At 37.9% G+C, this 14,021-nt stretch overlaps 1 protein-coding gene across 1 annotated transcript in view; it reads left to right on the top strand.

Annotated features, from left to right (window-relative positions):
- The first annotated feature begins 4,097 nt into the window (after positions 1 to 4,097).
- Positions 4,098 to 14,021, top strand: part of ASB4 (ankyrin repeat and SOCS box containing 4) — a 54,155-nt gene continuing 44,231 nt past the window's right edge. The window contains exons 1-2 of the mRNA XM_028117369.2: positions 4,098 to 4,284; positions 13,390 to 13,689. Of these exons, the coding sequence (XP_027973170.1) occupies positions 4,098 to 4,284; positions 13,390 to 13,689 (487 nt within the window). The remainder of the gene's footprint in view (positions 4,285 to 13,389; positions 13,690 to 14,021) is intronic.

The raw sequence follows: 14,021 nt of genomic DNA on the forward strand, positions 1-14,021 counted from the left end.
CAGACTTGCAAAGTGCCTCCTAGGAATCACAAAACAATATCAACAAAAGCAGAGTGCCCCCCAGTGTCCCCATCATACTCCCTAGTTTTCAGCTCCCTCTAGCATATTATGTTCCGTTTTAGGCCCCCAAATTTAAGAGAAGGGCATTCATCGATAAACCAGAGAGGATCCAGAAGAGAGCAGGCAGGACAAGAGAATTCTGAAAACCACCCCAGATAAGAAACAGTTGAGACTAGTCAAGGAAAAAAAATGATTGATGAGAGGTAGGATGCTATTTTCAAATGTTAGAAATTCATTAAGGATGAGAATGGAATAAATGTATGATTGCATGTTCATAATTAGACCCAATGAAAAAAAATTATGGATAGGCAATTTGGGCTCAGTGTAACAAAGAAAATACTGACCCTAATTTTCCAGTAATGGAATGGATTGCTTTGTGAACCAGGATGTGAGAATTTTACATATTATCTTGTATTTTCTTTTCAATATTCACTGGTATTTGCCTCCCTTTCCCTTCAACTCATTGTATATTCTTGAAAGCAGAAAAATGTAAAATTTGGAAGGTAGGGTTAGATTTAAAACTTCATTACCATTAAGAATTATGGGGCTTATCAACTGATAGTCCATTATCTCGGGCCCTCAGATCACAAGGTGGCAAACTCAGATCGGACAACGTATCCTTAACTGCGGGGTCCAGATCTCACCTGATGTCCAGATCATTACCTGATGTCCATTGCAAAGTAAAATTGCGAATTTTGTAAATGAGGTAAGATTTCATGAAGTTGATGAAAAGGTAAGAGAGCCCAAATCACATACAAAACTATTTACTAATGAGGATTCAGCAGGGTTATTTCTGTTAATAATTGAAGGAGAAGAGTTTGAAAACATAAGGATTTGATAAGTAGTTTCAGCGGGAATTGCAGCCGCTGGGTTTGAAATCATTGGAATATCAAACGATGAAGACAGGCCCTTGGCAAAACTGATGCAGCTCTTGAACACTTGTAAACATGATCTTTTTTTTATATTGGTTTCACAAAAGTCACTCTAAAGGTAAAGGGTATTGCTTCATGTTGTTATGAAATTGGATCAGAAAAATGATCTTACCCTGAAAATAGTAAATAATTTGTTTTGTGGTCCTATGAATTACCCATAGCTTCTGTCAACTTAAATGTTCTTAAATATTAGGTGAAAAATTGTTCCCGATAACTTTTGCCTTTTTTTTAAAGATGAATTTAAAATGAGCTTTCCCCCCATTTTGTGAAATTTGGTCTTCATTTTACATAGATTCCATTTTGGTGAACTTCTCTAGCAAAAAGTATCCTCCAATAACGCAAAACTCCTGGATCTCTCTGTTTCTTCTACCAGGAATGCTTTTTTTTGCCTTTTAGTTTTGTCAAAAAGGGACAAAGCATATCAATAATATCAATAAATGCTATATTTCTACTTGAGTTACCCATGTGGATATCAAAGAAATAGTGGTATTTATTTGCCACCAAGCACCGTGCTAAGGACCTTGTAAATAATCAATAAATAATTCTTTATTAATTTATTCATTCATGCTAGGCACTGAGGACATAAGAATAATTCAGTTCCTTACTTCATGGAACCTACAATTCTATAGTTATTCTGAGTTAACAAGTTACCTTTATTAGTATTACAAATATACATATACCGAAATACCTTTTTATCACGAATGTAATGTATACTCATTGTAGATGAATTCAAAAAATAAGAAAGTGATCAAGAAGAAATCAAATGTAATCTTACCACTGGGAAATAAAAGCTCATGATATTTGGAAATAGATGTTTATAGACTTTTTTCTATGTGTGCATTTAGTACATGTATTTATACATATGTATATTGTATAAATATATACAAATTATGTAAGTATATATAATAGTACAAATTATATAGTATATACTGTATATATATAATATATACAGTATATAATTCTATAATATATATAATATATATAAATATGCATATTTGTACATTATATGAACATAGATATTTTAAAGATATTTATACTATGCATACTATTTTATAAATTGTCTAGTTCACAGATATTTTTAATTTATTATTATTTTTTTAAAGATTTTATTTACTTGACGGAGAGCGAGAGTGAGAGAGCATAGAGGGAGAGGGAGAAGTGGATTCCCCTCTGAGCAGAGAGCCCAACGTAGTGCCCGATCCCAGGACCCTGAGATCATGACCTGAGCCAAAGGCAGACACTTGACCAACTGAGCCACTCAGGAGCCCCTCATAGATATTTTTAAGAAGTATATACCTACTTAATTAAATCATAATGACTAAAAGATATTCCATTATATGGATATGCCATAATTTACCAAATTTTCTACTCTTGGTCATTGAGATTGCTTCTGAAATTTTTTCTATTATTAACACTGTAATTACCCAAACATACATTTTCATTCACTTATCCATTCTTCTTTTCGGGTCAAGTATTTTATACTATGTAAGCTTGAAGATTTAAAAATTAAGAAAATTAACAAAAAATTTAAATATTAAAATACAAGCAAACTGAATCTACAGTGTTAGAATTCAAGATAATGGTTGTCATTGGGGGTCAGGTTGAGTGTTTCGATGGGAAGGAGACATAAAAATTGTTTCAAGCGCACTTGGACTGCTGTGGCTTGATCTGGGGTTGGTTCCATGGGGATGTTCACTTTGTAAACATCCTAGGAGCTGTATACTTATGACTTGTCACTTTCCACTTTCTTGTATTTAGGTTGCACATCAATGGAATAAGTTAAAAAATTGTACTATGATATGCATCCATGTTTATATCCTTAAGTAAATTCCAAGAATCCAATACTATTATCATTTTAAGATTTTTTTAAAAATTCGTGTTGCTAATTATTCTGCAGAAAAATTTGCACCAGTTTGACTCTTAGCAACACTATATAAGGTGTGATTTCACTGCATTCAAATTAATACTGTCATCATTTTTTCTAATTTTTAATGATTTATAAATTTAAAATTTGATTATTTCTCTCTCTAACTTTTTATTTGGAACATTTTCAAACTTATAGAAAAGTTGAAAGAATAATATAATGGACATGCAGAGCTCCTTCATTAGATTTGCCAACTTCCAACTTTTTTGCCACATTTGCTTTCTTTCTCTGACTCTATTTACCCCCCGACACACGTACACACATACCCATGCACCCACTTGTGTGTATATTCATACACATTCAGTTTTGAATTCTGAACTATTTGAAAATAAGTTTTAGACATCATGACAATTCACCCCTTAATGCGTCACTTAAGAATAAGGATATGTTTCTACATAACCATAATCCCTCTACCATGCCTTGAAACATTAACAGTACTTCCGTATTATGAAGTAATATCTAGTCTGTATTCATATTTCCACAATAATCTTTTCTGTTTTTTAAACACAGGGTTAGATAAAGTTCATTCACTCATTGCACTTGGCTGTTTTGTCTCTTTAGTCTCTTTTTATCTGAAACAGTCCTGCCACCTTACCCTACCTTGCTTTCTTTCACCACATTGAAATTTTTCAAGTCTAGGTCACTTGAAAACCTTCTGTTTGTTTTCCAGTGTGTACAACTCTGCTTGATTCTGTGGGTTTATGTTACAAAATTATTATAGGTTTCCAGAGGCACATGTATCAGCAACTGTAACAAATTTTCATTTTTGGCTATTGGTTAATCCGAGCAGGACGCTGGTTCTCCAGTTGGGCACCAGATGTTTTTACTGAGGGAGAAAAAAAAAAGCATTAAGAGCCTTTAAATCTTACACTATTGCTTTGATCATTTAAGAAATAATACTGACATTTCGCTCTCCGAAATGTGTTGCAAGGGTTTTCCTTGTTATTGACACGATATATTATTCAATGAATCAGTGAGTATAGAACCAGTTTAAAAGACCTGAAAAGGCAGTGACAGCCAAGAAGGATATTTTGAAGTTTGAAATGATCCCTATATAAATAGAACGGATCAGCATAACTTTGGGATAAAATTAGCCGACAGTTTGTGGGCTCTCCAGCATGTGCCTGTTTGCTTGGTGCCGCTCTCCTGATAAATCACAACAAAGCTTCCAGAGAGGAAGGATGGAAGGCGCCGCCACCCCTATCACTAAATCTGCAGCGGCCAAGTTAGTTAAGAGAAATTTCCTTGAGGCTCTAAAGTCAAATGACTTCGGAAAACTGAAGGCCATTTTAATCCAAAGGCTAATAGATGTGGACACAGTTTTTGAAGTTGAAGATGAGAATATGGTTTTGGCATCTTATAAACAAGGTAAAAAATTATAGGTGTGATTATAAAATTGATAGAAAATGGATTTTTTTTTTTTTTTGTAATGCACAGTGTCGGTCACCCACTCTAAGCCAGTAGCTCTTACTGGCTTTTAAGTTTAAGTATGTATTTTAAAAATATTTCTAATTTAATCTTTTCTCTTTTTAACTAGATAGCATCATGGGTGGCGTATATTTGCATTTCTTTCTTTCTGTCTTTTCTTTTCTTTCTCTATCCTTGTGTCTGGAATTTGAAATCCTGGACAATCATATTTATTAGTGTACTTTGCTTTTATTTCTAACTTTTCTTCTGCCTAAAATGACACAGAATAAAGAAAACATCTCTAGATTATGGCTAAACAGACTGCTAAGATCTAATCCAGACTGTGTGACTGCCTTGGGGACAGAGTGCTAACTCTATGCTCACACAGCCACTTAAAGATATTTCATCTCTGTATCTATCTGGTTGGAAAAGGGAATTTTTGCCCCCATTTGGAGGGTTAATGAATGGGTAAGGCTCTGCCTTGATGCACCTTGCTGGTCCTTATCATGTTAATGAGTTTTTAGTTCAGGCAAAAAGCTGAAACCAGAAAAACTAAAAAGTTAACTTTTTTTCCTTGACTACAATAATAGATCAAAATTGTAGATATCCTGAGTACAGAATGTCTGCCTTTTGAAGAACGAGGGTAACAAGAATGAGAACTGAATTTTTTTTTTATCAAGGGATTTTTCTGGAACCCACACTTAAGAAATCAGAAATAAATTAGAAGTACGCAGATTCTGATTTCCCAAATCAGCTAGTTAATGGGGAACTTGAGTAGCGAGGCCATCTGGTGAGCAGACTACAAACAAACACCATGTCCAACATCATTTCTGTTTAAACAAAATAGATGATAAGGTCTGGTGTACATTATTTGGAGAGAGATAGCAATTCTTTCTTCATGTTGAAAGTACTTTCCGTTCACATATAAATCATCAGCACCATGAATTTTCAGAAACTAATGTTAATGGTATATATTTTCACATTAATTTACTGGACTGTGTTTATGATTTTTCCTGGAGGGCTTTATCATAAATCGGCATTGCTACCTTGACTGGAAGAGAATGAAGAGGTTTGTTTTTTAAAAAGTAGTTGATGGGGCTCTGTTATAAGGAAGGAGCGTATACCATATAATCAGATTACTTTAACCTTCTGGATTTGTTCGTGAAAGACTGAACGCTAAATACATTTTTAAGGTATCTTTTAAGCTTAACATGTATGCCCATGAAAATAACTTAGGTCCAAGTCAGTGTAATTTATTTAACACTGAGTTGTGAAGACTACCTTTTCCCATCTCCTAAACACGCCAAATTGCATGGATCACCTGAGGTTTTAAGGTTGTGAGAAAAAGGAAGTTTTAGGGCAGGCTCCGGGGAAGAAGGGTGCAGTTTCTCCTGCTTCCAGTGGGGTCATCACCCCTGAATCAGAAGAAAATGCAGTTTTAATCCTTTCTGTCAATATGAGCCGATTCCTATGGTCCTCATAGAGCTAAAAATTCATTCACAGTAATGGGTGTTTTCATAGTGTTAGGACTGTGGGATGTGGCTTTCCATTAGGGAAACAGCAAATTATACCCTCTGGGAAAGGAAAAGTAAAGTTCCATTTCTTATACATGCCAGGTGAACATATGCACAGAAATAAAAGGATTTATGGTCATATCTTCAGAGTCTATACAGGAATTGTGTGTATGTGTGCGTGAGCACATGCTTGTATGCACAGAAAGAAATACACGTGCTCTCTGTTTAATGTGGGTATAAGAGTCCATCTCTTTAATCTTAAACCCAGATTAAAGCCTCATTTTTCTTCAAAGTTTCTTCAAGTTTTTTGTCCTACGTTTTCACATGTCTTCCAGCCTAATTATCAATCCCTTTAATATTTCAGTCAGGAATGGAAGTGATAAATAGAATCCTAGTTGCTAGCCAAGCAAAGTTGACCTAAGTGGTTATATCAATTTCTTAAGTCACAAAGGAATTCCCTACCCTGTTCGGGTAGGGCTGAGCAAGCTACACTGGTTAATTAGTTAATTAGGGTTAGTTCCTTTCTGAATAATTCTGAGGCATGACACCCTTTTCTGTGTGGCCTTGAAGGGTATGCAGTTGGATTAAACTTTGTGAGACTTTATTAAATCATAGCAGACTTTTAGGACGTTGAATGCTGTTGGATTGTTAAGCAGCAGTTTTTGATTTTTAAAAGCACCTTTGAAAGGCTCCACGCAGAAAAGTGTACAGATCATAAGTGTACAGCATGATTTTCATAACATAAACAAACCTATATAACCAGCATCCAGATGTGGAAACAGAAACGTTATCTGTTTACTTTTGAAGTGTGAGAATCTTCAGGTTTTAGTTACCTTGTGGCTTATTAAGCACGACAATGTTTAAAACCTATAAAAGATACCCTGTGACCTTTAAATTTGCTTGTATAATTAATAATGTAATCTATATTCAACATTTCATTGTCCTGCAGAAGATCAACAGGGGGACAATTAATCCCAAACCATTTTTACTTCTTTCAGGACATACAGCATTTTTCAAAAGTGACCACATTTTTTTTCCCCTAACTATGGTATGTCTAAGTTGGTATACAAGTCAGTTCATAATTTTTGGAAAGACAATTCAGAACTCTGTTGGCGAGGAAATCAACTTGGGGCCTAAACACTGCTCCCCCAAATCCACCATCTAGTTGGCACACTCACGTAAGCAAATGTATAATGTGGATTCTGTGAGGAAGGCAGAACAAAGCATCTGGAAATTCACTTCTGCTTCCTCATCCCACTGAGTAGCTTCTCTTGCCCATGCGACAGAGAGCAGAATTCCAGAGCTCAGGTTCAAATTGTGGGTCTCACCTAGCCCCAGCACCTAAGAATGATTCTTAAAGTTAGAGAGCTCTTGTTTTATTTTTTAAAGTTATGTTAAACCTCATCAACAAATCTTCAGATAAAATCATGTTTTATTAAATGAAGAAAAAAAAAACCTCTCTCACACTTTGGAAAGCAAACATTACAAACATGCTGGCTGGCATTTGGGGTAACCCCTGGAGGACAGCAGAGACATGTGTCTCTAAAGCAAAAAACAAGCAAGCAAAATTCCATCTACCAGACGACGGCTTTAAAATGGGGATGGCGTGAAGAAAAGTTAGATACACAAACAACTTTTTTAACTGCCACACGCAGTAAGTAGTTGTGAAGTCAAGGGATATTCATGATAGAAAGTTTCCCATGAGCCAAGTGTGCAGTATCCAGAGTGAACGCAGGATCTGTAAGAAAACCCAAAGCTATTCATATGGGTTCTCACTAGTGATTCCTATATTGGAAACGTGAACATCTGTACAGCTGTTTCCAAAGGCTTTTCCAACTACATATTTCGATTCTCTTTCAGATGTATGAGTCTTGGCGCGTTAATGATACAGGCAGAATATCATACTTCTCTCTTGGGTATGAAATTCCCTCGTCAGCAAGGTTAATCAGAGTCCTTTTATTAATCAGTGTAATGCACTTTAAGTACTTCGTTTATGGCCCACAGCCGCAGGTTCTTTGGTTGGTAGTCATATTTTTAATTAAAATAACCAATGAGTGATTTCGCTGGAAAACTTTCTGGCAGGTACTCTGTCTACTTTACTAGTAACAACTGCCTTCCAAATATCTTGAAAGCTCTTATTTCCACTCTCTTAATGAATAATCTCTTTATCACCTCATTTTCCTCTGTGCCAGAAATTCGCTCTCCTACTTTCCTATCACCATCCGAAGGGTTCTTTTCCCTTCCTGGATGTTCAAACTTTTTTCTTTTAAATGTTGCATTTCAGGCTGACTTTTTTTTCCCTCTCCTGGGGGAGCTCTGAGATTTATCCTGAAAATATTAGCTATTAAAAGATAGCCAAGAATTGTGCTTTAGTCTATAATCCTTCAGGACTGTGTAAATACGTGGACACAGGCAGAGCAAATGTCTGCTAATCCAGCCACGAGCAGCATGTGTAACCTTTGGCTGTAATAACAGAGGCTTCTCATGTGTGGGGTTCTTTGGACTCAGACAACATTATAGCTGATAACTGTTGCAGAGCCCAGGCTTAGCTGAAAGTTTACCAGGGATGTGTACATCCCCACCAACATGAAGCAGAATCAATCCCTTCTTCCAAAAGATAGCCCAAACACTAACTCTTCTCTCTTTACCGTATTTCCTGGGCAGAGGGCTTTCTACTCAGCTATTCAGGCCTATCTCTTTGGTTTCAGATTTAATTAATTACACACACACACACACACACACACACACACACACACACACACAAAATTATGCGGAATATCTTTGTAGGGGTAAAATTTCTAAAATCCTCCTAGAACTTTTGCCCACAAGTGCTGTTGGTTTGGGAGTGTGATGTGGGCAGTCAGCAGATCACCCACGGCCGTTTAAAGATTTCGGGAGACCAGAGTTTGAGTTGATCTGTCCGTACCGGTGAGACAGGCATGAGCACTTTATGCTACTTAATCTTATCCTTATTTGTAAAGCGGAGACTTTGTCAAAACCCTCTCCAAATCCCCTGCCTGCCGATAATCTATGATATACGAAGGGGAAATGATATAAACAGATGATGTGTCATGGTTTGGGGAAGGTGAAAAGTAACTGCAGATACTATAAATCTATGTGGACATGGCCTGTATTTGAGAGTCTCTGTGGGCTTTTTGCCTAGGGGAGGATCCATAGTCTCTTCTCAGTTAAACCCCTCGCTCAAGCAGGGCTCTTCGAGCATCGCTGCCCACGCACTGCAGACCTGGGTGGGGGGACAGAGTGAGTGGCTAACAGTTTTAGGGAGGCAGAGCCTTCTTTACTACCCTCTCAGGGGCTTTGTTCCCAGATTACCCCCGCTGGCCTTTGTGCCCATCTGAGCACACAGAAGGCAGCTTGGCACCTGCCAAGGTGAGCAGAGAGAGGCTCTTTGAAAAACAAATGCTCAGAATCAATCACATTCTAGTCCTGAAGCCCTGGGATAATTCTGCCCTGGAAAGAAGGAAGAGTGTACAAAATGAAGATGCCTGATGAGTTAACTGTAGTTCGGTTAAGCTGTGACTGTTGGAGGTTATATGTTACAGGACAAATTCTGATGCCTTGGTGTTTTGGTATCAACACAAGCATGTTAATTGGTGCTGCCTCACTGTGGTTTCTGAGGGTGGCTTTACCTCAGTTTCGGTCCCCAGAGTGGGTAGGTGAGGTGGAAAAGACACTCTTGCTCCTTCCCGCACTTGGTACAAATCGACCTGTGGCTGCAGCCTCATTTTAAGGTGTGAGGGCACAAGGGGTGACGGTACATAGCCTCCTTGCTATGGGCTGCTTCATTCGCTCCAGAAGTCTTCCCTGCTATGCCTGGCATTGAATGATCCAGAATCCTCCCCCCCCCACCACAGATGCACATACACACCACCACCAAAAAGTTCTGCAATGCCGCTTCAGGATACACTTCGGTGGGCTGTGATCTGTATCTGACAATCTGTCCCCTTCCTATTTCTCTATTCAGCTTCTAGGGGCACCAGCAAAGGTGTCTTATTGCCAACCCCCTACACACATTTCCATCTAGGAGAGGTGAGCCGTAGGCACAAGTTCACCTGGGTGGGGGTGGGCTGAATCCCAGGACCTGGCTGTCTCCGAGGCTGATTTACTGGTTAATGATTATGACCAAAGAACAGGCAGAGGCAAGGGACTGAGACTAAGGACAACTGATGCATGCAATAAACCGGGCAGGCTAGATTCTCTAGGTGCTACCGGGAATTTAGGAGGAAGAGAAAACATCCACAAGCAAATGCATTTCCCTATCAGAGATGTGGCATATTATAGATGAATGCAGGATCTGCTTTCCTTCCTCGTGATTTGTGAAGCAGGCTTGGCGCTAAAACCTATTCTGCTTCCACAAAGACAAAGACAGATGGAAACCCTGCACTGCAGATATCCTGAGTCCATTAGCTTGGACTGAGGCGGGCGACTTATGGCTCTAGCAGCCTGAAAAAGTGGCAGTTTTCTCATCTGGAAAATGAAAGGCTTGGACTGGATAATCTTCCCCCCAGCGCTAACATTCTGTGTTTTCTTTGATTTTACATCAAAATGGTGTTTTCTTAATCAGCTCTCTACTGCTTCCTTTCTGAGATCATTTTTCTTCCCATTGCAGAAGCAGGCACGAGTTTCCAATCAGTTGGTGCACAGAGCTGCCAAATCTTTGCTGCTAATCAGCATGCAAAACATACTCCAGTTTCCAGATCTGGAACCAGCCTCTTTCCAAGACAGTTAGAAGAGACTGGCTTTGCAAATTGCTTGTTGAGGAAATCTGAGCGTTAAAATGACTGATTAAGTATTGGTGTTAATGTGATTCATTCATTATCAAAAGCAGGTTGCACACCACAGAGCTTGAAAACTCTGCTCAGAACGGAGATTCAGTGTACGTAGCTAAATAGAAACGTATAAATGGGTATACACACATGCAGTGTGTGTGCCTATCTGTTTATTCACACACATTACAGGCACAAGGTTGATAATTCTGCAGCCCAGAGTGTCTGTGATACTATTTGTCTCTGCAAGAGAAAAGTTCCTATCAACAAACACCTTCTCTTTACAGTGTCTGGAGTCTCAGATTAGTATCTTAGCCCTTAGTTCTATTAGTTGAATACAGATTCCTACATAAATTCGGATAATCCTAAGAGGGTCACACTTTAAAAAATCCTCAATTCATTAGACTTTAGTGTGAATTAACTTTGGATTTCTTTTTAAAGAGGCGATGTGGATAAGGGGAGAGCTGAGAGGGACGGAAAGTCAAATGGCCTTAGAATTCTGAATGGAATGAAAAAAGGGTGTGTGTGTGTATGTGTGTGTCTAGGGTGGACTGTGGGCTACAGAAAAACAAACTTGAGGTTGGGTTCATTCATTCCCTCAGGATTAGTCAGCATTGTTCACGACCCTATAATATGGCCTTGAAACTAAATTATCTTTCTCCCTCTGAACAGGGGGACAATAGTTTATTTTAATTTCACTTATTTTTACAAATAGTTATACATGCACAAGGTATTGAATTTAAAAGCTCAAAGGAGGCATCCAAGGTTGAGTAAATCTATGTCCTTGTCTCCCAGCCCCTAGTTCTTAGAGGCCACTGCTGTAACCAGTTTCTTGTTTGAGGTGTCGATAAATATTTTCACATATGATAGCATATTATGCACATTGGTCAGCCCCTGCTTCTCTTGCTCAATAATATATCTTGAGATTTTCCCATATCAGTGCACATAGAACTGCCCTCTTTATAATGGCTGTATAGTATTCGATTGCATGGATGCCCCATCATTTTTTTTAAACAGTCTCCTGTTGATGAAGATTGAGATTGTTTCCAATCGTTACCCATTAAGAACAATGCTATAGTGTGGTGCATGTTCTTGTCCACAGGCCAGGTTATCATAATTCCTGAGAACTTTATACTTTTCACAGAGTTCAATGCAGATGGTATTCTTGGAAGTTGGGCAATACAGTGGCCCTTAAAGAGCATTTCATACGTGAGTGATGATACTTGTAGGATAAATACCCAGGAGTAGCACATGTGTGATGTTTCTCACTTAAATGAGAGAATTTTAATACCTGATCGCCAGGCCCGCTTGTAATGTAGGCCTCATCCTCCGAGCACCCTCCAGATGCTCAGCACTGTTGCCCAGAAGTATTCCCAATATTCTAGATTTATTCTGACCTCATCTAATCAGTGACGAATACAACTTTTACCCCTTTTGTTTTGGGCCCTGCACGTTTATTAACGTGGCTTAAGATTGGATTAAGCTTTTTTGGCAGCTCCATCCCCCTGTTGGCTCCTTTTGAGAATTCTGTCAACTCAAATCCCTAGGTCTTTTCTCAAATAAATTACCATTAAACCATATTCCACTTACCTTGTATACTGGAATTTTATAACTTAAAAACAACCTTCTGATTTATCCACGTTAAAATATGTTTTGTTGTTTCAGCCCTAGAGTCTCTTCTAAGCTGTTGAGTTATCTCTACATCTTCATCTGGCCATCAGTATTTTATCTTTCTGAACATATTTTCCATTACCCACTCATAGTAAGCTTAATGCTATGGCTCTAGGTATTGACACTGAAAGAAGGTTTATGAAGTTCTGTTGTTATGGCTTGTGAGACATGTGAGGGAGAGAGGGACAAGGGGAGAAGAGAACATTTCCAACAACTAATGGGAAAAATTTATCTAAGATCTCAGTTCTAGGAACAGCTATGCTTCTCCTGAGCAATTAATTTGTATATAGCTTGTGGGCATAGTTAATTGTGCAATACATCATGTTTTCCTATTTATTTTGGCTGCTAGGAAGTTCAAAGGCAAATTTGCAATGTGGTTCTAGTGTATAGGACACAGTTTGTATTTTGTGTACCGATCTTAACCCTTGACCACTTTTTTTTAACCTACATTATTTTTTTCCTTTGCCCTTAGATCATTAAAAAAATCTTGTATTAAAAAAAATCTTGTGTAAAATTTGTGAGTTGCCTTAAGTTTTTCTTATCAGTAAGAGATATTGTAAAAACCAATAGGCAGGCAAATAAAATCTTGGCAAGACAAATATTTTTAAAGACATCAAATACATTCATACCTCCGATTGACAACAACAGCACCAACTATAGGGCAAAAGAACTGTGATGGAATAAAAGATATAATCTTGCAACTAACAGCTTCAGAATCATTCAAGACAATAATTGGGAGTTGAAACAATAAGAGTCTCATGTAACTCACCATGTAAAATAAAATGCGATCCCATAAATGAGGGTCTCAAACCCAAATGCCTTGAAAGGCTAGGAGGATAAAGTAAATAAAGAAAGCAGGTAATGGAAAATACTAGAAACAGAGAAACTCAAGAGTGCCTGTCCCCCTCAAGTATATCCAAGTATGCTTCTAAACTAGACATTTGCAGACCCATCGGTTACTAGTTTACAACTTCTGAATCACTGCCCCCTCCAGTTTTATAAATGTGACCAAAGTAAAAGTCTTTGTAAAAATTCTCACAAAACAGAAAAATCCTAGGCCAAGAACTTAAACTTTCTTTCTTTTTCTTGTTCAGGTTATTGGTTGCCTAGTTATAAATTAAAGTCTTCCTGGGCAACAGGCTTGCATCTCTCTGTCTTATTTGGTCACGTGGAATGTCTTCTGGTGCTACTGGACCACAATGCTACAATCAACTGTAGACCCAACGGGAAAACCCCTCTTCATGTGGCTTGTGAAATGGCCAACTTGGATTGTGTTAAGATCCTCTGTGACCATGGAGCAAAGCTCAATTGCTACTCCTTAAGTGGACACACAGCTTTACACTTCTGTACAACTCCCAGCTCCATTCTCTGTGCCAAGCAATTGGTTTGGAGAGGTAAGCCTTTCTGGGTGGCTGACATTGTCATCTATTTGCACACTCATGGTTGTGAAACTTGGTGATCATTACTTTCTTCAGGTAATGTAGTAGGGACCCAATTTATAAGTCTCAAACACACACACACACACACACACACACACGTATATATAACACTATATAACTATATAAATGTGTGTGTTGGTCCAGGTAAATTCAGTGATGATCACATTGGAATCACTGTTTTTTTTTTTTCATTGGAGGAGGCTTATTAGTTTACACATTTATTTAACAAATATTTATTTAGCTCTTATGATGTGTCAGTTAATGTGCTAAGTAACTGAAAAAAATAG

This window comes from Eumetopias jubatus, unplaced genomic scaffold (genome assembly GCF_037043125.1).
Source record: "Eumetopias jubatus isolate StellerSeaLion01/CBP00866 unplaced genomic scaffold, mEumJub1_p1.0 scaffold_14, whole genome shotgun sequence".
NCBI classification, from domain to species: domain Eukaryota; kingdom Metazoa; phylum Chordata; class Mammalia; order Carnivora; family Otariidae; genus Eumetopias; species Eumetopias jubatus.